The 27,402-nt window shown below is 41.7% G+C and overlaps 1 protein-coding gene across 2 annotated transcripts in view; it reads right to left on the reverse strand.

Annotated features, from left to right (window-relative positions):
• The window catches only part of DEPTOR (DEP domain containing MTOR interacting protein), a 77,431-nt gene that overhangs the window by 2,219 nt on the left and 47,810 nt on the right, over nt 1-27,402 (reverse strand). For both annotated transcript variants that reach the window (XM_064706566.1, XM_064706567.1), the window contains 4 exons: nt 24,460-24,645; nt 23,716-23,850; nt 20,537-20,607; nt 19,802-19,906 (listed from right to left, as the gene is read on the reverse strand). In XM_064706566.1, the coding sequence (XP_064562636.1) occupies nt 19,802-19,906; nt 20,537-20,607; nt 23,716-23,850; nt 24,460-24,645 (497 nt within the window). The remainder of the gene's footprint in view (nt 1-19,801; nt 19,907-20,536; nt 20,608-23,715; nt 23,851-24,459; nt 24,646-27,402) is intronic.

A 27,402-nucleotide genomic window follows, 5' to 3' on the forward strand; every position in this document is an offset into this window, starting at 1 on the left:
GATTCAGTGCCAAAACCTCCAACAGTGTAACATGAACCAAATGGATCCAAATTTTGAGAAATAATATCACAGAAGATGAAGTCAGTACTAGGACAGATTAAAATGTCACTTCCATGTGATTGGTTTTGATTTCCTTCATCAAGTATGGCTTATTAATAAATTTCAAATATGCTAGTATTTTGTTTGTAAAAGCTATAACAAATATTGGAGGTTTTGTATGATCATAGGATATTTTCAAGGAAAATATTCTTGATAGAAATATACTGACCAACATCACTATACATCTTAAAACACTTAAACAGAGAAAAAGTCACATCAACATTGTAAAAAATGCAGGAAAATAAAGATAATACTGATTCCTCAAGGATGTTAAGACTTCTCTGCATCTAATCATAACATTACAGTGTTTGGTAAAAAGGTCAAAAAATGTGTGTAGTGTCTAGATCTGTATTTTTAATGATAAAAATATGGAGCCTAAGTGAATAGTAATATTGTCCTATTGTTTCAATGGAAATAATACATTCACTAGAAGACTATTTTACCCATAAGTCCCCTTGAATCTGTAAGAAAGAAGCTATGAAACAAGTATCACCAGAATTTTTCATGCTTTATTTTATATGGACACTCTGGATCAATTGTGGGGTCAATTTTATGAGGTTCATCAAGGCAATGTCCTAGATCCTGCTCTTGGGTCACAACAACCCCCTGCAACACTGCAGGCTGGGGAATAGTGGCTGGAAAGCTGCCCCTTGGGAAAGGACCTGGGGGTGCTGGTCAGCAGTGACTGAACATGAGCCAGGGTGTGCCCAGGTGGCCAAGAAGGCCAATGGCATCCTGGCCTGGATCAGAAACAGTGTGGCCAGCAGGAGCAGGGCAGGGATTGTCCCTCTGTACTCAGCACTGGTGAGGCTGTACCTAAAATCCTGTGTCCAGTTCTGGACCTTTCACTAGAAAGACATTGAGGGGCTGGAGGGTGTCCAGAGAAGGGCAACAGAGCTGGGGAAGGGGCTGGAGCACAACTCAGGTGAGGAGCAGCTGAGGGAGCTGGGGGTGTTTGGCCTGGAGAAAAGGAGGCCCAGGGGAGACCTTGTCACTCTCTCCAACTCCCTGAGAGGAGGCTGCAGCCAGGTGGGGTTGGTCTCTTCTACCAGGTAACAAGGGACAGGACCAGAGCAAACAGCCCCAGGTTGAACCAGGGGAGCATTGGTGCCAGGGCTACTTGACACATTGGTGTTCGGTCATAGCTTTGACATGATGATCTCTGTGGTCTTTTCCAAACTATTTGATTCTGTGATATGAGAACAAATTTCTTCACAGAACAAGTGGTCAAACATTTGAACAGGCTGCCCAGGAAAGGGTTAGAACAACCATCCTTGCAAGTGCTAAAAGCCCTGTGTGGATGTGGCACCTGGGAACTTGGTTTAGTGGTGAACGCAGCAATGTCACGTTAATGGCTGGACTTGACGCTATTAGACCAACCCGTCTTTTCCAGCAGTAACAATTCTATCAGCCTATGATTTTTCACTTTCCTATTTAGGCAGAAGTACAAGACAGAAATGGATGTGGGAGAGGTGGGAAGCAGCTCTGGTGTCCTTCAATGCTAGCTCTAAAGCAGATTTTCTCACATGCCAAGTCACTTAACTTTTGTGTGCCAGCAACTTCCCTCTCAAAATGTGTGGTGAAACTCAATTTGTATTTCTGCAAAATGGACAGAATGTAGCTATCAATTTAAGAAAAATTATAGAGGAAGTGAACCCAATCCAAAAATGTAACGTTTCATTTAAAATGTCACCAATTACTTTAATCCCTGCTCCTTAGAGCCTCTGCAGAGGAAGAGTGGCAGCAGCAGCTCCTGAAGGGATGGTAAACTCTTGCACCTTACTCCTTTCCCTCAGAACTCCTCTGCAGAGCTGAAGATCGTGGAAGTAGCCTTACTGGCAGCCTAAATGATCACCAAAATATGGCAATCAGTGATACAACTCCCATGGCAATAATCTTTCCTGTATATGAATAGTTCAGCTGCAAGTAGCATTGGGAAAATGGTTTAGTTTTTGCATGCAGACAAAGCCTTCTAAATTTTAAGGATTTCTGTTGAAAAGGTAACCCGTCACCCTCTGCAATGTGTCCAATTAGTATTTAACTGGCATGTCTATTCAATTTAAAATGCAGATTATTGCAGTATCTGTAGGTTTCAACTTCCAGTGGTATTTCCTAATACTTTCTATGGCTTTCCAAGATTGTATCAAGTTTTACTGAATTATAGCTCTGGCTCTAAAATAATATTTGGGTTCATTTAAAACAGACCAACAGAAACAACACTGTGTCTTCTGGCTTAAAGCAATTTTTGGAAGTTGAATGGCTGATCTTTGTTTTACTGTTGCATATTCTCAGTCGTCTTGACTTACTGTAATCCCAATGCATGGGACTCATGTTTGGCCAGGTTCAATGGATAAATCTGCGTGCTGGATCATGGCAGTGGCATTCAGGTGTCTTTGGGGAACTCCCCTGCCAGAGGAACAGAGTTTCAGACCAGCCAGTGACCCACACCAGGGCTGCGATGGTGTAAATACAGATGGCACAGGCACAACGTGAACAGCAGTCTGGATGCCAAGGAGTGAATTTTTTGTGGAAGACAAGAGCTGACACGCCTGCATTCTCAGTGTGTTTGTTTTATCACATGCCTTTGGCAGCATGATTAACCAGCAATGTGTACAGCTGAGAACAGCCCCCTTCGTGCCCTCCTTTGCAGTGGATCCACATGGCTTATTAATTTCATCATTCCCAGTGGAGAGGATTAGATGCAAGAAGTCCACCCAGGCCAGATGAGAAGATAAATGCAGGGGGGAGGGCAATACACTGAAGAGCATATTCCCATCCTAAAACTGCAGGAAAAGACCCATGAGGAGCAGGAGATGGTAATAAAGAGCCAACTACCCTGGGGCTAGAAAGCTCTCTCCATAGTAATTGCTTGACCAGTGCTCCTGAGGGCTGAGTCTCTGCAAATTCCGGAGGAACTGGCTCTCTCAGGGATGAAGAAATGAGGAGCCATTTGCTGTGTCCTCCAGTCCTGGTGAGGAGAAAGAGGTTTGCACAGTCCTGAGCCCTTTGTTATGCTGACTGCCCTCAACTCAGTTTTCCTCTCCCCACCCTGATTTCCCATTCACTGCATCCAGCAAGGGGAAATGAAATGCAGTGCTGCTTTGTGCATTTTAGTCACTATCAATCCTGCCCCAAAAATGCTCATATTGTGTATTGCTCTACTGAAGTGAAAAAACAAGCAAGAGCAAGTGAGCACCCACTCACCAGCCCTGACTGGTGAGTCAATTCATATTTTATTATCGCAGGAATTTTCTTCAGGAGACTGATTTACAAAAATACAATGATTTAACATTACATTTATAAAAACATATTTCAAAAAGCTGTAAGTGCTCAGCTCATAGCTGCAGCTGTTAAGGGCTTTGTAACTACAAACATGTAAAGTATTTCTGTTGGTTTCCACATATCAGTAACTATAATAGATGATAAACTACAGTTAAAAGAGCCTCAAAGAACCTTTTATTGTTCATTTCCTCATTGCTCTCCAAGGAGCTTGACAAGAGATAACCATCCCTTTTCATCCCTCAGACTTCAAGAAATGACACAGCCCAGAATAAATTCCGACCATTTTGTTGGTCAGGATGTGGTGATCTAAAAACCACAGAACTAATAATAGTTAAATGAAGCAACACTCAAATGAAAAAAAACCCCTCCCTTAACTGATTTCAAATACTTAAGTATTACAGCAGTAAGCATTTATTGTTGAGTATTTCAATTTCCCGCCATTGGAAACAGCAGCTCATGGAAGCAGGAATAGCAGAAAAAGCACCTCTGTCTTTCTGTGGGTTTTCCATCATGTATACAGAAGGTTTAACCAAATCCAGGTGGCCCCCTATAAACTTCAAATTAGGGCTTACATTTTAACATTGCATTGAAAAAAGGATCTGGAAGCCTGTAGTTTAAAGAAGTTAGCAAAGATTCATCATGCCATTTATCATCGGACTGAAGATGGCAAGAAGGGGTGAGAATAATTTGTTACTGTGACATTTACTGGCAAAATCGGGATTGTGCTGTACTTGGAACTGTCCAACCCTTCCTCCCCCTCACTGGTAATTGCTCTTTCCTCCACGGCAATCTTTGGCTGCCTGCCCCTCCTCGGTCCTGCCAAGCTGCCCTGCAGATGTACATCCACACCCCTTGATTTTCCTGCTGGGACAGCTGCCTGCTGCCAAAGCAAGGCCCTGCCCTCGCAGGGGGCTGCCTGCACCCAGGCTGGACAGCTGAGCTGGTGTTGATCAGGAGCTGAGCTGAGGATGACTGTGGGATCCTTCTAAGGGATGTCAGAGGCTGGCTGCAGGCATGGGAGTGGAACTGTGCAACTGCCTTAAAGCCAATCATGAAACCAAAACATTGCATACCTGTCAGTAATTCTTTGTTAGTTCTGCCTCAGGATGACCTTCATATTTATAAATGCTACAGGAATGTTACAGGATAGGCAGCTAGCCTAGATCCTTGGATATTCAGATGCTGTTTGCACTGTGAGCTTTAGTTAGCTTTCCCTGCAGAGCCAAGCCTTGCTTGCTGGACTTTTTTGAGTGTAATATACTTAAAAATCCTTTAAAAATGTTCTTTTCTAGGCACACCTTTTAGAAGGGTGTTGTGAAAGTTTATAAAGAGCTGGAAATTCCTATTGCAGACTTTGACCTAAGTGATCATTGCTGTTTGGGACAGGCCTAAAATGACATTTTAATTTATAGATGCAGCGAGTCCAACTGTTCATCTCTGGTATAAAGCAAGTAACAGCCATGTGCAGTCAGCAGATAATATATCTCAAAACAGTAGGACAAGACCATGATTACATGGCTAGTTTAATTTGAGATAAATTTTGAAAAACCTGCCCAAATTAAGAGGAATACAACTGCCACCAGGCAGCCTGGCTGGGATGGCCAGGGACTGTCCTTTACTCCAGCAGCTGCTGGGGGGTGAGGTGCTCATTCTCAAAGGATTTATCATTTACATTTCAGTGCCAGCATCAGTGTCTGGAATTTACTCTGGTTTTTTTTTGTTTGTTTGTTTGTTTGTTTGTTTGACTGTGGGATTTTAGTGTTTTTTTTGGTGTTTAGTTTGTTAACTGCTCTTCAGGAAAATACACACAATACTAAAACTGCAGATCAAATAGGTACCAAAGCAATCAATGTTACCAAATAATGCAGGCTTGAAGTTCTCAGATTCAAAGCTAGATTATGCAATGACACAGCAAAGATAGTGGCAAAAATACAGTTTTGCAGCAGTACTGATACTTCACCTCATTCTCTAGGCAGCAATGGGAATATTCAGGGTCTAAAACTGCAAAACACAAAGTCTATGCCAGTGCACTCAAATCGTCTCCTTCAACAGCAACAAGGTAAACCAAACAAAAAGGTTTGATGGGCTGTTTGGTACTGATAGCAGCTCTGACATCAGCAATTAACAGCATAAAGAGATGTTGAAAATAGTGCCACCAATTAATTTCCACTGACAGTATGAATATTACTGTACACATGGCAACTGTATGAAGGAAAATATATAAAAATGCTGGAGAGAGTGTGAAATCCAGTCTTGCACTAATCTTTTCACTCTGGAGTAGCCAGGATTTCACTCCTGGACTCTGTGTGGATCCAAAACAGATTTCTAGCAGCTGACAGCACAAAGCAGGCCCATGTTCTGCAGCAAAGCACATCCCTTTGAGACCAAGGTAGTTCAGAAGTTCTTAGCACATTGCACAGAAACAAGTTGTGCTTGTTGGGAAAGCTGTGTCTGAAACGAGGCAGGCTCAGTCATCCAGCAGGAGACAGACTGGATTTAACCCCTTGCTCTGTTCATCATTTGTATCCACAGTGTTTTACATACACTTGGATAGTTTGGGACATGCTTCCTTGAGTACTATTTCTTCTTATCATCTGATGTGAAGTCAAAGTCACACAGATAATTCCCAGTCACACATGCATTCCCAAAATGCATGAAAAAAATGTATTGCTTTCTTTTCAGTTTCTTTAAAAAAAAAAAAAACCTTATTAGCATCAAGTAATAATTATTAATTAGGCAAATGTAGGAGTTATTTTCAACCTTGGAAAGTTGTTCAGTAATTTTCCTAAGAACAAAAAGAAAAGGTTCTAAGTATAACTTCTTTCAGAGCTATTCAAACAAAAGTGTATTTGGCTATTTTATGGAGTAGAATTCATACCAGAATTGACAATATAATTATTTAAAAAAGAAAAGTATATCTCAATGGTAATATTTTTGCTTTTCTTCTTACTAATGAAAATTAAAATTAAATCCATTACAGAGACAGCCTGCTCACATTTCTGTTATACAGACACCCTCAATAATTATAAATAAATGCTTTTTTCATGTCCTACTAATCCGGCAGGGACAAGGATCAGCTGGGACGCTTGAATAGCTCAAACTCATAATTGTTTCATTATTGAAACAATTCTGAAATTCACTGTGGTCTTCCAGAGGAAAGTCCTCCATATGTGGTTAGCAAACCCATCTGTTTTCAGTGTGCATGAGAGACCCACAAGATCCTGATTTCTATTAAATATCAGGCCATGCTCTCAATAAGAACCCTTCCTTATGGGCACCCATGAAATCAGGGCTGAAGGGTTAACATTTTGCAATTGTCAGTGACCTGGAGATGTCATCAGCAGGATACCCAACAAATCAAACTTTTCACACTTCAGATACTTTTGAAAGCTCTGGGCCAGTTCCAAAATTGAAAACATACTGGTTGATTCTGTGATAAGGCCACAGCTCTCACCTGGGAAGGTTACTAAACTCCTGAAACTGAGAAGGAAAGCACAAAGCAAAAATAAAAACAATGCAGCCTTTACCATTGCTTGTTTCAAGAGTCAATACAGCTGCTTTGGCTTTTCCTGTCTTGCTGACAGATTTCAGCAAAATTTGGGCAAGGCTTAGGTGCTACAAGAACATAACATCTGAAACACAGCTTTCCAGCTTTCTGCAAGGAGGAAGGGGACATCCAAGCTTCCAACATTGTAAAAGAAGAGGTAACTTTCCAATGGGATCCTTTCCCCCTTGCACGCCCCTTGCTCCTCTGCAGATGCTGGGAAACATTCCTCCCACTCTTGCCTCCCAGGCACCACTGCCCTCCAAGCAAACAGATGGAATTCAAGATGTCACTTTTTTAAATCTAATTTAAATATGAAATGTGAAGGAATTGAGAAATGAGTGAAAGTAAAAACTTCCATTTAAGGCTGTTATTTTGTCACAAAGGAACAAAAAACTACACCATTTGTAATTTTCATTGCTGTTACCAACTAGAAAGGAGCTATTTACAAGTGGAAAACCACACAGGTTTGCCTTGCCAGTTGTTAGATCTCTTGAATAAATCTTCCCAAACAATTACCACATCATCACCTTCTACCTCACATACCACATCATGGGTTTGTGTACAAGACCCTTAGTGACAACACCCTTAGTGACAATGAGGTTTTTGTCTCTTTACAGTGCAAAAAGATAATTTTACTTTTAAAAGAAATGTGGAAAAAAAGTGTTTGCTTATTAAAAGCTGGATCAGTAATCTGATTTGGGACCTCTGCTCAGAGAGAGGGATACACTCAACCTGAGTTGCCAAAGAATCTGTGGATTCAGATGTCAAACCCCTTTCAAAGGGGAGGAAGATCCATAGCAGAACTTGGTGCCTGCAGTCCCAAGAGATGCTCCTGTCCCTTTGTGCTGGCTCTGGGAGCAGCACACCAAAGCCAGACACCACTCCCTTTTCATCCTGTGCCAGTAAAAATAAATAAATGAAAGGACTCGTCTCCAGGCAAAGTAAGTTCCTTGATGCTCCTGACATGGATGCAGGAAGGAGGCAATAGACACATATCTGGTTGAAGGCAAAGGGAAAGAGGGAGATGAAAAGGAGGTGAAGACAGGATCAGCCTTCTTGGCAGAGTTTACACAGACCAGAAAACTAAAGTTTTCAGATAACTTAAAGTCTCAGTGAAATCAATGGCAAGATGGATGTTATGGTACCAAGAACAAGTGCAGAGAAATCTGATGCAGGAGAACAACAGTGGAGGAGAGAGAGCACAGAGCTCAGCTTCTTTTACACACTTACACAACCAGCCTTTATGTTGATACAGGATTTCTTCTGTTTTAATAGGTCACCCACAGCCATAAAGCAAAGGAATCCCCATGCTCAGCAGAGCCAGGCTACAGAGATGCTTGATGTGGTACCACAGAAGAGCCTAAGATCTAAGACTAACTTCTACTTAAAAGTAAACACAGGCAGCACTGAAATTTTTGCTCTCACTCTGCTAAGCTTTACACTGTCACAATGGAATGAGGAAAAGAGATGAAAATCAGAGGTCCTAAAAGTTATGTTTCTACTTAGATTTTTATCTTTGGTATTTTTTTAAAGAGTTCATGCAATCTTGATAGGATTAGTAAAGTTAAGCTGGAACCTCACAATTCACAACCAACTGCATGTTGCTGGAAGGTTAAAAAATCATACCATGGCCTTTCCTCCACAACTGAGGTTACTGGATGGAACAGAATAAATTGCAGATGTGTGTTCAGTTCTGTAAATATCTCCAGCGAAAGTGTAATTGGCTGTGCAGTGGGTGGTGTGGGAGTAGGCAAGTATCCAGGCTTTGCATTAAAAAGATGTTGTCTCTCGAGAGATGTGTTTCTTGTTCATTCTGTACAGCAGTGTGAAGCTGACCCAGTGTTCCATCAAGGGGCTAGAAACTGGGTATCTGCAGAGCACACTGCAACTCATAGCAGAGAAAATGAACTCCATTTACAGAATTAAAATATAACTTCATCATTCTTGTGCTCCATCTTGATCTGTGACTGCAGAGTGGTGTGGATGGTTTGCCTGAGCAAGGCTTCATTACACATTTTCATTACATATATATTACTTATTTCTTTCCATTTTAAAAAAGAGGCTGAATTTTTTATAGTATTCCAAACAAATTTGTCTCCAACTGAAAAAAACCCCAATGTGAATTAAACAACATAATTCTTAAACTGCATAATGCAAAAAAACCCCACATAATATAGTAATAGCTATTTTATAACATAATGGAGTAAGTCACATAATATAAAAAGTCAGATTATCAAGGGCTTCATCATTGGTTCAGACAGTCTCTCCCTTCCTTCCTCCCTTCCAAATGATGGGAATCTTTGGGAATTCAAATCCTTTTTTCTTCATCAGAAAGAGAATTAAATCACTGCTGAGCAAACTCCACAAACAGAGTGGACAAATTAGAGAAGGAAAAGAGCTGACCAAAGCGCCCATGAGAACAACTCTTGCTTTGGAGCATGAATCTCTTGGGCTGCCCAAGTCTCAGCTCTGCAAGTGGTGGAGTTTTGCTGACAGATCAACTGAGCAGGAATTATTCACAAAGGTAAATTAACGCTATCTGTACATATCTGGAGAGTAATAACATAAGAATATAATACCCTGAAACACAAACCATCCATAAATATGGAGTAGGGGAATATAGGTCACTGCTTTCCACGGCCCTAATTGGGAACTGGTGTGTAAAATCACTGACTTAATGTGAGTCCCAGTGAGAAATACCCACAGGTAAAGCTGGACCAGGCTGGGCCACATCAGGAAAGCACACCAGTGACTGCATGTCTAACTTTATAAGCATTTTTATTGTATAGTGCAATTTGATACCTACCACAGAACAGTTCTGAATATGATAAACAACTCAAATGGCTAAAGATGGCTCTGGGTAAAATACTGCATCCGTCTCAGAAGAACAGAGTCTAAGCTTAGAAATAATGTCTTTTAATGCTTGGGTTGACCTTTTGGTGTCTTTTTTTCTGGTATATCTGTAGCTAAACCATATTTGCTAAAACAAAATTGCACATAATGAATAAAGAAGTTTAAAACTATGTATCAGTTTACTTACATGGTCAAATATAATTATGCTGAACTGCAGTTCATTTAAGTCCCATATTGGATAAAAACAGTCATGAAGTGCAACCAAGGGAATTGCAGGGGCAGGCAGACTCATGCAAGGCACCCTCAGCACCCTCTGGTATCCAGCATGTTGTGAGCAGGAACAATCTGCGCTGTTTGAGACAAACAGCTGCTCTCTGTTTGCACAGACAAAAGTGCAATTGTTTTTCCATGTGTTTGGCTAGCTAAACAGAGCCTTGGCTTTAACGCAACATGCTTCCCAATTCATTCCCTTATACCATGAAAGGAAGCCACTTTGTGTCTTGAGCAGCAGCAAGCAAAGAGACGGAGAGAGAAGTGCAGGCAAGAGTCTTCAGGGCAGCAGCTGGGGAGCAGCAGCATCCTTGAAGTGCCCAGGGCAGAGAGCTGAGATAGCCTGGACTTGTAAAAATAACAGCATCTGAGGAACTCTCCAAGTAATCAACTGAAATGAGTATTGCAAGTAAACCAAGCAGTACAAAATGTTTTTCATCCTCAGCTGAGAGCAGAAGTAGTTCAAAATGATAGCTTTTTGCTGAACTAGCCTCTAATTCTATGTCTTTTTAACAGACACTTAGGATAAACTTTTCAAGATTTCAGGCATTCTGCTGATCAGTTTTTCAGATGACAGCAGTCTCTTTAGAGAGGCTGGGCTACCTGGGAGTGAGCTGCAATAGCCCATGACAGCTTGAGCATGGGGAGATCCCAGCTGCTCCATCAGGATCTTGCCATTCAATGGCCTATAGACCACACAGGAGCTTGGAAGTCATAGCAAAGCACAAGCACAGCCCTGTTCTACAGTGCTGCTGTCTCTCTTTCTGAATGGTTACAGCTGTAAGACTCCAGAAAAAAAACAGAAAACACTTTGATAAAGGCAAGATTTTCAGATATCTGGATTATCCTGTCATAAAACACCACTTACTTGAAAAGAATTTTTAAAACTATAAGTTCTTAAAATAATGTGACTAAATTTAGAAAATTCACTGATCTCCAATAATGAAGCTACAGATTTGGGTTTTTTTTTTGTATTTGTATTTCCTGTTGATGAGAATGTGCCAACATACAGACACAAGTACAGTGGGTCACTTGTTGCCCAAGACCATTTTAGGTGACAGGCCTACAAACAAGTTCAATTCTAAAGTCGACCACACCACTGTGAATGTGGAAAACAGAGCTCTGAAATATTATGAAACTTGCTGTACTCATTTAAGGTTTCAGTTGTTGTAAAGAGAAAAAAAGTTTTTTATCGCCCAGTAAAACTCTCTCTGTTAAAAGAGTCTTTAGGAAAAATCACACAGAGGCATTGGAAACCTAATACTTCTATGCAGGCCAAAATTTGGGTCTGGGATAAGCAAGTAAAACCTTATTAAACCTGTGTCCTGTAAGTTTGGCAGGGGGGAAGATGTTAAAGGAGAAATTTAGACTCAAAAAGTTGAACTCACTATTTTTATATTTCACCTGGGAATTCCCACTGTCTTAATTCCTTTCTCTATAGTGATCAGCATGGATCCTGTTGTTCAAAATCAGGTCTGACAATCATGAAAAGAATTTTTCTCTGTTTTCTTTTGTGTGTGCAGTTTGCAGCTCACATCCTGCTGGCGTGATGTTTGCGTCAATGTTCCCAACTGCATGGTGGGGGGTCTTTCCCCTCATATCTCAGTGTGTGACTTTTCACACGCCAAGTTTTGATTTCTTCATCATAGAGGAGTTCCAGATAGTCACTGCAAGCACCTGGTCTCTAGCACAAGATAAAGGTGGCTGATTTTTTAGTCAGTTTTACATCCACTGGCTCAGAAAAACAGAGGCTCATGATCCACTGAAGCAAGCACAGTCCCAGACCCAGCTGGTGCTGGCTGTGCACTCTGGGGCTTGTGCACAAGGGTGGGGTTCACTTAACCTTCCAAACTGCTTCAGAAGTTCTGCAGCCTCAGAAGAGATTTCTTCAAAATAAACTTATACAACTCTGTGGACAAAGGAGCAAGGCAAACCAAGGAAACAAGCAGAAAAAAACGGAGATCCACCAAAAAAAGTAGGAATGTAGGATGAAATTCTGACATGTCAGACGATAACAGGAGCTTTATTATGGCCTTAAAAGAATAAAATTTCACAATGAAGAGCCTACTGATTTATTATTGAAAAATGGAGCAAAACAGGAGAATTTTTGTAAAGATCAGCAGAGACTGGAATGTGGTAACATTGGAAATAGAAAGTGTCTGCAGAGTAGTTACAACCTGGGCAGGGGTGGCAGGGTGGGATGTCACAACGAAAATATCTGGAGTCAACACAAACACAAATTTCAGGAGAGGGAGAAGGATGGCTTAGAAAGATGAGAGCTGTACAAACTGATGTTTGAAACCTGGGGAGCTGTAACTTTGCTGCATGGGAGTCACTGGGCCCAGTCTGCAAAATCTCTGCTCTGAGACTGGAAAACCTGGATCTTATGCTGTGAACCACACCTCCCATAAGGAAACAAAGAAACTTTAGCAAACTTATCTGTACAGGTGCCAAAACAGATCTACTCATCAAATGTTTTGGTTATTTTTGAGAATATGTCAGATTTTCTGAAATTTTCCATCTCTATTTAAACCCAAACCACTTTACAAAAATTCTGGTGGGAAATGGTCAGTATTGCACAGAGGGTTTGTGACAGGAAAAGAGAATCCAAATCCAAACTGTGGCTTCCTTGTGGCCACCATGGAGCAGGTTCACCAGTGGAACAGTGTCTCCAAGAGTCTCCCGACACAGAGTTCAACAGTAACAGGGCTTCCAACACAGAGAAGGAATAAAATGGACAGAGTAGCTGGTGCAGTGAAGGAGCAGAAGAGAGAGATCTAATCCTGCACTGGGATTCCCAATACTGAGGAAAAAGTTTCCATTATTTCAATCAACCTAAAGACACTGTGCTAATGCAAAGGATGGTCAAGGACATAAAGACTCTGTTGTTGCACTTCATTGCACTTGTAGTAGCCTGCAATGAAAGCAAAGTAGAAATTTGCCAAGCCTTGTCTCCTTCTGGCAAGTAAACAAAGTTCTGGCAGTGACACACAATGCAGCTTTCAAAACCACCTTCTTCTTCAGTTAGAGAAGCCTCTACTTTGGTGAGAGGGCTGAATTCACAGAACTCCCAGACAAGAGGATGTGCCATGCAGTTTTCTGCCAAGTCCTCATAGAACTATATTACTGGGATAATTTTCATGGCATTAATCCCAGTACAGTAAGAGTAACATGGTTCTAGGATAGGTCCAACATATGTGCAACTGGTAAAAGGATTCACTCTAAAAATCTGGGAACTGTTTACTGAGTTTAATTGAATACACACAGGGAAAGTGGAAACCTTGGGACAGTTAGGGAGGCATCAATTCAGTTCATCAGCAAACTACATTAGCAAATGATGACCACAGACTAAAAGGAGAAGGCATACACAGAACAGGAACACCCAGGCACAGATTCATTCACTGATCAGGAAAGTATGCTGAGTGCTATACATGTTAAAAAGTTGTCAAGCACAACCAGTCAAGAAGTCATTTTTGATGGCAGAGCTTATTATTTTCACATTCACAAATATTTGACCTCTTCCAACTTCTGTTGAATCATTATGCTACTGACTAGCATAGCCTTACTGATTTTTTCTTTAGGGTCTTTTAGAAAGATTTCCACTAAGGATTAAATAAATAATAATGAAAACGCTATCCAAACTGTTAATCAAAGTGTTCTACATTATGTTCACCATTGCTATGCTTTTAACATGTCCTAATGTCCTGGTCCTGCACTTGAGGAGGAACACCCCCAGGCAGTACAGGGTGGGGGCCAACCTGCTGGGAAGCAGTTCTGCAGGGAAGGACTCGGGGGTCCTGGTGGACAACAAACTGTCCATGAGCCAGCAGCATGTCCTTGTGGCCAAGAAGGCCAGTGGTATCCTGGGCTGCATTAGGAAAAGCATTGGCAGCAGGTCAAGGGAGGTGATCCTGCCTCTTTACTCTGCCCTAGTGAGGCACATCTGGAGTTCTGTGTACAGTTCTGGGCTCCTCAGTACAAGACAGACATGGAAAAAATGGATTGGGTCCAGCAGAGGGCTACAAAGTCAGTCAAGGGTCTGGAGAATGCCTCTTGCAATGAAAGGTTGAGGGAGCTGAGCTAAGCCTCAAGAAGAGATGACTGATGAAACTCATTAATGTCTAGCTAAAAGGTGGGTACCAAGAGGATGGGCCAGGCTCTCGGGAGTGGCTCCAAGCAATAGGACAAGAGGCAAAAACGGAAGTAGAAAAAGGCCTGCTTGAACACAAGGAAGGAAAACTGAAGCACAAGAAGTTCCACTTGGACACAAGGAAGGACTTTACTTTGTAGTGATCATGCACTGGAACAGACTGACCAGGGAGGCTGTGGAATCCCCTTTACTGGATGGGCCCAGTCCTGTGCAGTGTGCTCTAGGATGACCCTGCTTGAGATGGGAGATTACACCAGGTGACACACTGTGGTCCCTTCCAACATGACCCATTCTTTGATACTGTAATGTAACAACCACTCTTCTCAAGCATGATCTCAATGATGTTTGAGGCTAATGCTACCTGACTCGATTTACTCTCCAATCTCTGTGATGGATAATAGCAGATAAAATCGGAGGTCCTGGTTACTGCTGCATAAAGTGAAAGACAGAGTCAAAATAACTTTGAATTTTCTTTGGTTTTGCACAACCAGACTGATTTTGTGGTAAATCAAATTTTCTTAAAATTAGATTTTTCTGAAGTCATAGATGCTTAAATACAGCTTCCACAATTCTGTGGAGAAGAATGGACCTTTATATTATAGTTTATAATATTTCAGTTATCAGTCATATAGTTTATATATCAGAAAATGAGGCACTTACAGAGATGTGTTTGAAGCTTATATATACATTTATATTCAAGCCCTACAGCAATGGCATTCATTGTGGGGAGTGCTAGTGCATGTTTAGCTCTGCTGCTTCTCTATTTATGGACAAGCTATGAAAGCAGTTTGTCAGCAACTACTTCTGAGTGTTCACATTACCAAATACATCCATTCTCAACTCACTCTAATGTAATTATTGAATTCGGCAGCGAGCTGATAATACAGCTAAAGGAAAATCCCAACCTGCCTCAGTGTTTTCATGCTATAATTGAAAACAGATGGCAACTTGTGTAATTTATGCCTTTCTACAATCAGTAACATGTTGGTATCAGATAAGAATTCTAAGATTGAATTGCATCTGCTTCAACACCATATGCTAGTGCACAGCATAAATATTTATCCAAGCCTATTCCATCTCCTCATTTAAAGCTCAATTCCACAAAAAAATGAAAGTACCCTTCAGACAGCTTCAATTAGCACTGAAGCATCCCTGGAGTGCTTTGAAGGGCCAGAGGCCCAGCATCAAACACTGAGGTATCTTCTCCTCCCAAAACTTCACAGAGAGGGTTAAATGGAGGCATGTACCTTGTGCCTTATTGATAAAATATAAATCCCAGTTTTCAAGCTCCCTCTAGGGTGCCTTTAGGAGTTACAAAGAGGTTTCTCACCTACAATATCCACGCTTCTCTCTTTCCCACTATCCTGTAAAAGCTGGAAATTGGACTTTGGATACTTTTTTCCTGGGGGAAGGGTTTTTTTTAGGATTTTTAGACTGATTTATCTTGCTTGCCAAACAGGATTATGCAATCCTCATGTTTGTGGTCAGGTTGGCAAGGACAATCTAACGGGTTTTGTGTTTCTCTGTAGTTTGAGGTACATTCAACTTCATGAGAATCTCCCTGTTCAAATTTCTTCCAATTGGAATATAAGGCATTGGCAAGTCCTCTGACATCACATGGTTTTGGGCTGGATACTTATAATGTGTGCCTTTTAGTCTTCCATGTTATGGTACAAATCTGTAATATGCTGTTCTTGTGGCAGTACTTGAATCCTTTGGAGCTATCAGATAGTACAGATAGTCCTTTGACTGCATGAAATGGGCTTGATGACCCTGATGAAGTGACATCCATTGGCTTCTTGACACAGTGGCAATTCAATTACACTTGAGAGTTGGTTCTTATTCTGCTAGTGAAATCATTTGAGAAACTGGACCTGAAATAATCATTTGTGAATGAAGACAACAAATGCACAGGCAGAAAATTTATAAAGCTGATCTCCCCCCTGTGCCAGCTTTTAGAGATCAGGAGAGCAGAACCATGCTGAAAGGGTCCTGGCTGCACATTACAGTTCCCAAGCTGAGTTCCAAACAGAAGGTGTTGGTACCAGCAGCAACATGTGGTCCTTCAAACTCCCTGCTGCTGACTCCCTGCTGCTGAAATGAAGAACTAGGCTTGAAAAGCTTAAGCAGCCACTGGCAATTTGTATGATTTGAGGACCTTAGATGTCACAGCTATAAATAGTAATTTGCTAAGAATCAGTTTAAGGTATCAGATAGCTTTCTATTAACAGTTTGAGTAGGGCACTGATTTCTCCAGCCAGTGGTAAGAACAGATGATCAGCAAAATGAATGATTAATTTGTCTCTCTCACAAGCCTCATACTTAGCTAGGTCTGCTTGTTCCATCACACTCTCTTGCAGTTATGTCATACTAAATAGCAATGTGATGCATAATTTAAGTCACTAGTTTGAAGTCAAGTTGTAACTTTTCAAATAATACTTGCACCTTAAAAACAGAAATGAAGTTACAGAATAAATCACTAAAAAAAGAGAAAAAGAGTTTTACTGACAATAGCTGACAACATTAAGCAGTGTAATCTGCAGAGAACCAGATTTTTCAGCCAGTCAATAATGAATATTAAAGCAACCTGGGAACTTCAAAATCCTGCTGTTCCTGTCTGCACTGCTGATGATAGAAGACAGCTAAACATAGCTGCAAATAACTTAGAATAATGCACCACAACACTGACTCCTTTCATAGCCTTTTGTCGCCTCCAGCTCCCACTTGTTAATGCACTTGCAGCAACCACTCTCCTCACAACTGTCACAGGCAAACACACCTCAGCAAACTGGGCCCAAAAATACTTTAATAAAGCTAATTGACTAGACATTTATTGAATTATTTTCTCAGCTTCACCCCTGAAACTTCAGACTGTGAGTGGTAATCCTATTTACCAGCCCCAGAACAGGTATCAAATCCTAAAGCTTATAGCCTCTCACACATCTTCTGCAGATCATGCTGGTAGGGATTTTGCTAGAACTAAATTGTCTGAAAATTCTCTCAGAAGAGGATGTCACACATAAGGAGATGGCAAGTGGTGCCACACTGAGGTGCACGTGTGTGGCAGGGCCCATGTGTCCCAGTGCCATGCCCAGGCACAGCCACTGCGAGCAGCCAGAGCTCTGTCCCCAGCTCATTGAGCTTTCTGCTTAGACTCCCAACTCACAGCACTTTGGAGCAGGCCAAGAGTCCAGACAAGCTCAAACTGAAAGCAAGCCACCACTAAGTCCAGCAGGAAGGCTGAGCCTGCAATGTTTACTGCTTTCTGTGATACATGGTAGAATTTTAAATGCACAAACCAAGGTCGTACAATGACACCATGGGCAGCAGTGCTCTCTCAATAGTATGTCCAGCATAATGCAAAGACAGGAAAACAGTGCTCTCCGAAGCAGACAAGTGCAAAATCACAAGCTTTACAAATAAAGACGCTCTAAAAAACAATTACAGTGGATACATCTCCTTAGGAGGAAAATCCCTGCTGCTACTGCCAAGAACTTTTCTACAAACTGCAACGCCAAGGCTTGGCTCTTCTTCAAATTCTTGCCCTTTTCATCATAGCCAACTTTCCTTGTTAGTGCTTCTTTGGTGTAGCACTCTTCTTGCAGACAAAAGCTCTTGCACCAGCCCACCAGAAGTTACCATGCCCAGCCTGTTTTCAAAGTGCCCTTCCTGCAGCTTCCACACAGGGGAATGTTTAATTTCAAGGAGCTGTCATCTAAAGCCTGTCATTTGATTTCTTTAAATTTGACAGATTGAGGAGTTCTGTAAACAGATGGATTAAGTGACATAGATTTTTTTAAAATTTCAGATACTGCACTATGATTTACATACTTATTGCTATGGGAACATCTAACAAAAGCCCTTATTTCAAAGAAAAACGCCATCTCTTCACTAGGCTAAAGGTAATCATCATTTCCAAAAATGGGGCAACAATTTTTCTGTCTAAAGAAGAGCTTATCTAATATACAGCTATAAATTTTTATGCGCAATTCTGCTCTGAAAAACCATTTCATGTAAAGATAACAGCTTAGAAAACAATAAGATCTGTCCTTGTGTAAAATCAAGGCAATATATCCCAGTTTTACAACATGACATGTTCGTCTCAGGACAGTGAACTGTTGGTGTTCTTCAGTCTTGAATGGTTCAGGTAGACCTCTGCAACCCCATGGGATTACACATATGACACCACAGTGTTACTTTTACAACTCAGGTTTCAGAATTGCTCCACTGTACTGCTAGTTTCTATATTTAGAGAATAAAAGCTTCTGTAAAATACTAGGGTCCCAAGTTCAGGATCTAGAATATACACATGAAGTAATAAATTATTTTTAAATTTAGACCCTTTACATTTTAGGCAGGATCATTATTTGAAAATAACACTCTTCATATAAAAAAATGTAACTGTATTTTATGTTTGTGTTGTATAAAACATATTAAAAAACTTCCAGCTCCCTCGGAACTCAAGCTTCTTTGCCAGCAGGATGTGTCTGGGTGCTGCATGTACCAACAAGCTCTGCAGCTGCCATTCCCTGTCCCAGGGATTTTGCCTACCTGTTCTAAAAAAAAGTTTCAAAGACAGTATGTTCTTGGAATTTCCATTAAAATAAAGAATCAGCAGCCAGAGAGCAGAAACCCCTGTCCTGCACTTGCTAAGGAGGGTTCCATGGCAGGTCTGGCACTGTGCAGCGGGCAGGATGTGCACCCCTGGAGCTGTGGCCTCCAGCTTGGTGGTGTGGATAAAGTGGGGTACATGTGGAATACACCTGAAACCTTCATCTGTGTTGCTGCTATAATATAAAGCATGGCATAAATGGCTAGTTTAATCTTTCTGGCCATTGGAGCAGGTGCAGTAGCTAACTTAATTTTCTTGCTTTTATCTGTACTTAACATAATACTATGTCTTTATTTTTCTCTTTGCACAAGGCAGAGATTAATTCACAGATATATGCAGATGTGATCCAAGCCCACAGGTAAGTCAATGGGCTCTGCATTGCAGTGCAAAAGCTAAAAGTGGAATGTATATTTATTGATTCTTCAATTACTTATGAAGCTATTTCAGCTCTTTATGAAAGTATCCATTGTTCTTTCCAAATTGTCTTGAATCTTAACTGCTTTACACTGAACAATAGGCTATGCTAGCTTTACTTTTACTAGGTGTCTGACTTTGCCTGTTCCTATAAATGCAAAGTCCACAAGGTGCATAACACCAGTCATGTAAATTGTGAAGAGGGAAGCTAAAATTGTGCCGAGTTGAAAAAAACATTGCAATAAAAAAAAGTCCATTAAAAAATAACACCACCACCACCAAAACCAGACAATCACATGAATGAAAACCCACCTCAAAAAGGGAAAAGTTCAAGAGAACAACTTGGAAAGATAATTGAGTCTCATATGAAAGAGACTTCAAGAACCTCAAGGACAGAAAAAAATAAATAGGAGGGGGTTTAAAGACAACAGAATTCACTGCGCACAAATGCCTGAAACTAAGGCACTCAACACTGGAAAAAAAAGCACCTCTCCCTCCCCTAATACAGGCAGCCCAAGACCTTCACTGGGCAGCACAAATTTCCCTGGGAAATCATCCCATTTTGAGAACCCACCTTCATCCCAGCCGCGGCCGCTGGCCCACTTGGGTCCACAGCCTGGATGTGGCAGGGTTTGCTGCCCCGCACCACAAAGCCCCAGCCCACGGCATCACCGACGATCTGGAAAGAAGAAAGGACATCATCACTTTCAAACAGCTCCATGAAATTCAAGGGGGCAACTTCTAAATGGTCCAAGATGTCATTTCAACATCTCTGTACTTCCAACACATAGTAGAGTACAGGCTGCTATGTCACTCATAGGAAAGGCTCTACCTGAGTGATTCCTCTTGCTTTTACTGAAGTTTCTTTGTTGAACTTGGAGACTGTAAAAGCAATGCTCCCAATGACTAGGTTCAAGAATATTTTTAACGAAGGGCTCCAAAAATGTATGTTACTCAAATTTTCTGTCCCATCATGTAGAAAGACCCTGCTAGAAAAGTTCGGTTTGGGTAGGTGATCCAGTCCTGCAGAGCAGGAGCACCAGGCCCAGATGAGTTTGTGTAATACAAATCTTATTGGCTTTATGTAATTTTATACTCCTTTTAAGTATCACACTGGCATAAAGACAGAATAAGCAAGTGCTGAATCAGACCTGAAATTTGTGGAAGTACTGATAATGGAGTTTGGGATTTTGAAGTATAAATCTCAGCAAAAACAAATAAGCTCTAATTATCCCACCAGAAAATGTCTGTTTGGATTGCCTGTATGCATATAACATGCAGAAAATAAAGAAAAACACTGGAGACATACCGTAAAAGTTTTTCTAACATATGGGGCTCCAGGCATCAAGAGCTCATCAGCAGTCACAGGTCTCTTTAATACTGTGGAGGTACAGAAATGAATATTCAATAAAAACACTCCTCTGGAATCTCTCCTGATAAATCAGATACATTGCTGGGATACATCTTTTTGGCCCCACTTCCCATACATGCTTTCCATTCTTCCAGACTTTCTTGAAAGCAGTAAGAGAACCAAGGAAAAGCCCACAGAATAACACTGAGTAAAAATGCTGAGAACTTTGGAAAACTGGGGCATTTAGCCAATGGACTTTGTTGTCTGCAATCAAAATTCCCTAAACACTATCACAAAACTCAGAAGTGGCTTTTCCTGTGTCCAGTGTTTAAACAAGTGACCCACCTTCCTGGTACAGAACAGCTTTCCTTCACAGCTCACTGTGTGCTTGTTGGGTGCTCTCTGCTATTTCATCTGAGTTGGGTTTGAATCACAGAATTGAACAGCAAGAAAATCCTGCTTGAGTGAGGAATTATCTCAAGAGACTTCTGCAACAGACCTACTACTCCTATCTTATCCAGGGACAGACAAGGTAACCTACAGGTGTCTGGGATTTTAAATGAAAGGAAATACCAGTAAGTTTCTGCAGGTCCCCATTGCCTTCCCATGTAATGGCATAATTTTCCTCCAAACAAATTAAATTTGAAGTTCTGCCAGATCAAATCAATACCATCCTGTGTACCACTTCTTATCTGTCCATAAATGCTTCAAAGACAAAGCACAACATAAAGACATATTCTCTTCCCCCCATTTGCCTGTTTCACCCTTAATATTATGGCTGTTTTTCTTTTACTGATAAATAATTTTGACGGTGTCTGTCTTTTCAGTCACAAGTGGGAGACAAAATCTCTCACAGATGGTATTTGAAGATGTTCTTGAGTTTCTTAATGACATTCATGGGAGCAGGGAGAATTCTAGCAGACAAACCAATATCTTTGTTTTTTTTTTTAACCTTCCCATGCATTTTGATGAGCTGCCATTTAGCTAGTGCTGCACTTCATAGAGCATGTCTGGTCAATGTGAAAAAACTGAATGATTGTGCTCATTCGACAAGTCAGAATCTGATAAATCATCCATGTATGGCTCTCTTATGTGCCTCTCTTCATTATACCTCCAGAATTTTTTTTTGTTTGATGATTGTTTTTTCTACATGATTGGTCAAGTCATGACCTGGGTGTTTTTTAAGTGCTCGCCTGCAAGCAAGCTCGTCTGACAACAACTACACCTCTGCCTTGTGTTTATCAGCACGTAGTTCAGCAACACGCTCTGGGTCTGGTTAGCAGGAAGCTATTTGTGAACAAAGTCTCCTTATAGTGAGCAGAGGATTAAGAATTCCTTGTAACACTTACATCTGACAGCCTTATGTTAACCTATGCAAGCTGATGTGTGGATCTGTACTTGTGCTCTGGGAGAAATAACCCTACATTGCCAGTAATTCTCTAATTCTTAAAAATCAGTCTGTTTATAAGCCCACTGCTGTCTTCTTTCAAATATGAGTCTGTTAAAGCTATTCACAGTTTGAAAACTAGTCCTAGGGGAAAGTTTCTTCTAAAAAATTCATACAAGAGCAACGTCAGCCTATTCTTTTTCTTCCAGTATTGTGCAATCAGCTGCATTAAAATAAACTTGTTCTCACTACTCATGGGCTGACACTTCATATAAAATCAGAACCATAAATGAACAGAATAGTTGGCATACTTTAGATAACACACACATTTATGGATAGCACATGAATGTTATTTTATCTGTCCCAGAAAATTTTCCAGGATGTAATTAATGTACTGGGGACAAAGAGCTCCCCATACAAAAGCTACCAGAACATTTCTGCAAATTATACCTGAGAGATATTCTGCCAAAACATGATACTGTAGCACCCTTTATCTAGGGGCAAGCCCCTGCACGAAGGGGTGAGCATACTGGAAGGTGGTGCTGAGCACCCAAAAATAACACATTCCGAGGATGCAATGGCCACTAGAACTGACAGCATCTCCTCTGCTGGGCAGCAGGTCTGCTGGAGGGGTTATGGCTTCTGAGCATATAATCCTACTGAGTCCTTCCAATTATTTTAGTTCAGAGCTTCATACTGAATTCCCAGCAGAGCTTAAGCAGAGGGAAGGAAATGTGTTAAAAGAAACGAGAGGGAAAATATCCTTCCCTTTCTGATGGCCACTCTGCCCAGCAGGAATGAAATGCACTTTAGTTCACTCATCTCCAGAGTAAATGGTCGATGTTCTGAACAGCATTCACCTTGTGCTTGAGGCACTCTCCTGTAACCACTTCAAATGCCAGCATCCCTCTGAAAGCAAAGATTACACATATCCACTGAAGCCCTACCCTGCTGTACAGTACTCCCCTCACACCACTGGCAGGGACTTGGTGAATTTGAAAAAATAAGGAACTAAAGGGGCAGCAGGGACCCTGTTTGATATTCAGGGCTATTTCTGAAGGAAACAGAGAGGCTGAAACAATATCTGTCTTGGTCTGTTTTTCCCTTCCCAGATGTACAGTAAGAAACAATTTTAAGTGAACTGTGGAAGAATGGGTGTGTTTAACCTTCCGGCGTGGGATAGGAAATCCTTTCAAAAGGAAAATAAGCTTCAATGCTATTTCTACCTTCTGAAACAGATGAGTGTAAGACTTAAAACAAATTAAAATGTTCAAATTGTCTCTGACAGGCTGAAACAATGCGGTCTCAGTTTTTTTTAGAGCCTGCTGTTTTCTGAGGGGTGTTATTCCATAGCAGCTCAAGCAGTCACTGGATAGTTAAACTCTCCTCTGACTTGCACCAAAGGAATGTCTCTAGGAGATTTGAATTGGTTCAGAGCTTGGCAGTGAAGAGGCAAATCTAGGCCTCTGACTGCACGTAGTCCTAAGAGATAAACTGCAGCTCAAACCACAATTATAGACTTGACACAGAGATTACTGGAGGCAGACATCTGGCTTGTGTTCAACAGGACTTCAGGCTAGAAGATGATAATAGTTCCCTCTGGCCTACAAAACCTGTGACACTGTGAATTTTTAATGTGTTCTTGGAAACAGAGGCTTAGGCGTGATGATAGGCATTCTTCACGTCGCCTTCTCCCCACAGAGATGTCGCACCCTGGCTGCTGTGCATGGTAAACCATGCTGGTGCTCACCAGATTTGGGGTTGCAGAGCACAGGGGGACTGCTGCTGAGCGTGGGGCTGCTGCTGAAGTACCCACTGCTGCCACAGCTGCTCATGCTGCTCCTCCGCACTGCCGACACGATCTTTATCTCCTTGGTGGGACTCACTGCAAGAGAGAAAGGGAGATGGTACGAATTATTAGGCCATTTCACTGTTTCTTTAAAAAACCAAAACCAGCAGCAAGCCATACTTACACTGACAACACTGGGAATGGGTTAGTGTGTCCTACATTGTTAGGACTACTACATGAGAGTAATACTATAACTAACAGTATGGCTGAACTGTTCTCATTGCAGTGTCTTCTAAAGGGCATTCCCATATAGGGAACTACATTTTTCCAGTTTTTCTTTCCATTCTTTCAGTTCTTACTAAATATTGCTGTACATAAATGCTGCGGGGCCCCTTCCCCTCACTTTTAATCTTCTTGAAAACTCCCCATAGAATGTGTGACAAGTTATTTTGAGTCTGGAGGACTTTAATCAGTTCAGTTTGAACATGGACCCCAAATTTTGTTCAGCATCTGAAATGCTGTTGATACAGATACATCCCCGGGAGCTGTAGGTTTGGTAAAATGAGTGAATGGACAATCCCTGTGAACAGGGACATATAATACTCAGCCCTGCTTTTTTTTTAACACTGAAATCCTTTGTCCAAAACCAATTTTTTAATACTCCATGGAGTCACTCTACCGGCAGCAGTGTAATTAATGAGTCACCTGAGAGAAAACTGGTGTGTTTCCTGTTGTCATGGTTCTGCTTGCGCAGGCAAAAGGGGCTGTCATGGCTCTCTGGCATCAGGCGAGATTTCTCAGTGAGGAGCTCCATTAATCGCCGCCGCCGGCGGAAATTCATTCTGCACTGGTAGAGCAAGTTGCTGTCCATAAAATGGTGTTTGTTGGACACTAGGGAAAGAGATGTATACAAAGTCTATGCGTGGTAGGCATAGAAAGAAATCCAAGCCTACCCATGTGCAACTTGTGCACTACAGACCTTGCTGCAAGGATGCAATGCTCCGAGCTCTCCTCTTCCCCTGTGCAGCCTCAGAAAGGGAAGGAAGGTGGCCAGCTTCACACAGGTGGCTTCAATATACACCCTTTACAGCAGCAATAGCAAACTAGGAACTGTAGTGGCAAATGCTGAGAAGAATCTTTTACATTACTTTGATTAATGATATGCACTTTCTATTGCCCAGTGGAAATAAAAGTACCTCTCTGAGACAGGTTGCATAACGGCCCATCTCCGTGCATGATTCCTCTGTAAGCCTTGCTGCTGCTGGCCCCATAGACAGAATCAGCTCCTTACAACAAGTTTTGTGTAAATTCATCAGTAAATTCATTTATGTCAAGTTTTGTGTAAATTCATCAGTCTAGGGCAAACCCCAGAGCTCTGTCCAACTACCTTGTCCAGAGCTACAGGGCAGCAAAGAATCAAGACCTGAGTATTTCCTCTGTCTTGTTCACCACAGACACTGTGTCCCAGACATTTCCTGCAGGCCACTTCCCTGCTTTGCACGGATACACAAGGTTTGGGAACAGGCACCTAGCCAAAAGTAATTTCTTACATAATGAAGAAAAATCGTAATTGCAACCTGTGTTGACACAGAGAGCAAACCCCAGGCTGCTGGTGTCAGAGCAGGAATACCAAGCCTACTCTCAGAGTGCAACATCACTATAACATCTACGTCTTCACTGCCACCAACACTGTGATGAAAAATGCAGCAGTTGGATGGAGCTCTGTGCCAGGTCCTGAAAGCGCTTTGACTCCTGCAGGTCTTGATTGCAGGAAATCTCTCTGGAGTACTCTGCATGTAAAATAGCTGCAGTAGGTGTTTGGCAGCAATTTTCTCCATTTTTACCCAGCTTCTCTGATCACATTCTGCAGAAATAATTTCCCACAGTTGACCTTTTCAATGAAGAATCCAGATTCTGGATTTTCCTTGTTTATAAATTGCATTTCTTGCAATACTGAATTGTAAGAACTGGTGGGCAATAGATATTAATGTTTAAAGTGTAAAGAACAACACAGGAGTGCACTGAGGTCAGTCAAGTCTATGATTACTTGTCTCAGTCACTTGGCCTCCTACTGCAGACACAGAACTTTTGCCTTGCTCTTTGCTCTGCCCAATACATGGGGTCCAAAAACCAGCAGAGTCCAAGGTGCTACACAAAAACCAGAGTCTGGAGCCCTGCTGGCTGCTTTCCTTTCATTCACATCTCCAACACAGTCTTCCTTGATCTCATCCCTTCTGAACACTCCCTATGCATCAGGTTACCCTCCATGAAACTACAGAACTACACGACACATGACAACCTTCCAAAATAGGCTGTATTTACACATAAACTGCCAGTAAGCCATTTGATGTTTGTGAGCTCCAAGAGGAAAGAGTCCAGCCCAGTGATCTCCAGGGATGTCAAGTCACCCAGACATTAAGTAAGACACCAGTCCTAGAAATGATCCTCAGGGCACTGTCCCTAATGTGGATGCAGAAACTGCCTTATGAGGTCAGACCATCTTGCAAAGAAGCGTGTCCCAGGCCTGCCTGGGTCACTGTCAGAGACACCACTGCCTCCACAAGTGGACTTCTACCTTTGGGACAAGGAATAATCAGCACACAAGAACGTTCTGAACAGCACATGCTGGTGCCCAAGCTGCCACACAGGCCACTGCCCCACTCACATGGCATAGGCTGTAAGGCATCCCTTAGATTGCCTGGCTCTGTCAAAGATCTTTGGAAGATAAACTCGGGATTTGGAATGGAAATTTGGGAATTCCCTTTGGCATCTGGGCTCAGGATTTGGGATTTGAGATTGGGGATTTGTGCATTCCCTACAGGCTTTGGAATCGGGAATTCCATTCAGGACCGGGACTGTTGATTTGGGATCTGTGATTTGGGAATTCCCTTTGAGATTTGGGCTCGGGACTTGGGCTTTGGGATCAGGATTTGGGATTCAGGCTTGGGATGTGGGCTCAGGAATTCCCTTTGAGACTCAGGATCCAGGCTCAGGATTTGGGCTCAGAAGCAGGATTTGGATTTGGGATTTTTTTGATTTGGGAATTTCTTCAGGATTTGAGATTGGGAATTTACCCAATCTCTGGGTAAATTCCCAATCTCTGGGAAGCTGACAACAATGGCAAGGCGTGTGGGGCACTCCCAGCACTTGGGAATTCCCTTTGGGATTTGGGCTCAGGATTTGGGTTTAGGGATTAGGATCAGGGATCGGGATTTGTGATTACCTACTTGGGGAAACTGATGACTATGGCAAGGTGTGCGTGGCACTCCTAGCACTGTTCCTGCACCCACTCAGCCATGCCAGCAAGAAATAGTAACAATTTCCAGAAAAATATTTCCATTCCAGGGAATCTGCCCCACATGGGAACACTGCAAGAACAACCCAAATGTGGTTTCTTTGAGAATTTTATCTGGAAAAAATGACCCAAATGATGGGATTTTTATCATCAAAAATGCTCCAAATGATGATTTTTTGGAGAATTTTGTCCCTAGAAATGTCCCAAACGTCAGGAATTTGGAAAATTTGTCCCAGAGAATCCAGCAAATGTTGAGATTTGGTATTTTTCTCACAAAGAATCCAGCAAAAATTAGGAATTTAGGATTTTTCTCCCCAAAAATTCCCTCAGTTTGGGATTTTTATCCTCAAATT

The sequence above is a fragment of the Zonotrichia leucophrys genome, chromosome 2 (assembly GCF_028769735.1).
Source record: "Zonotrichia leucophrys gambelii isolate GWCS_2022_RI chromosome 2, RI_Zleu_2.0, whole genome shotgun sequence".
Lineage (NCBI taxonomy): Eukaryota > Metazoa > Chordata > Aves > Passeriformes > Passerellidae > Zonotrichia > Zonotrichia leucophrys.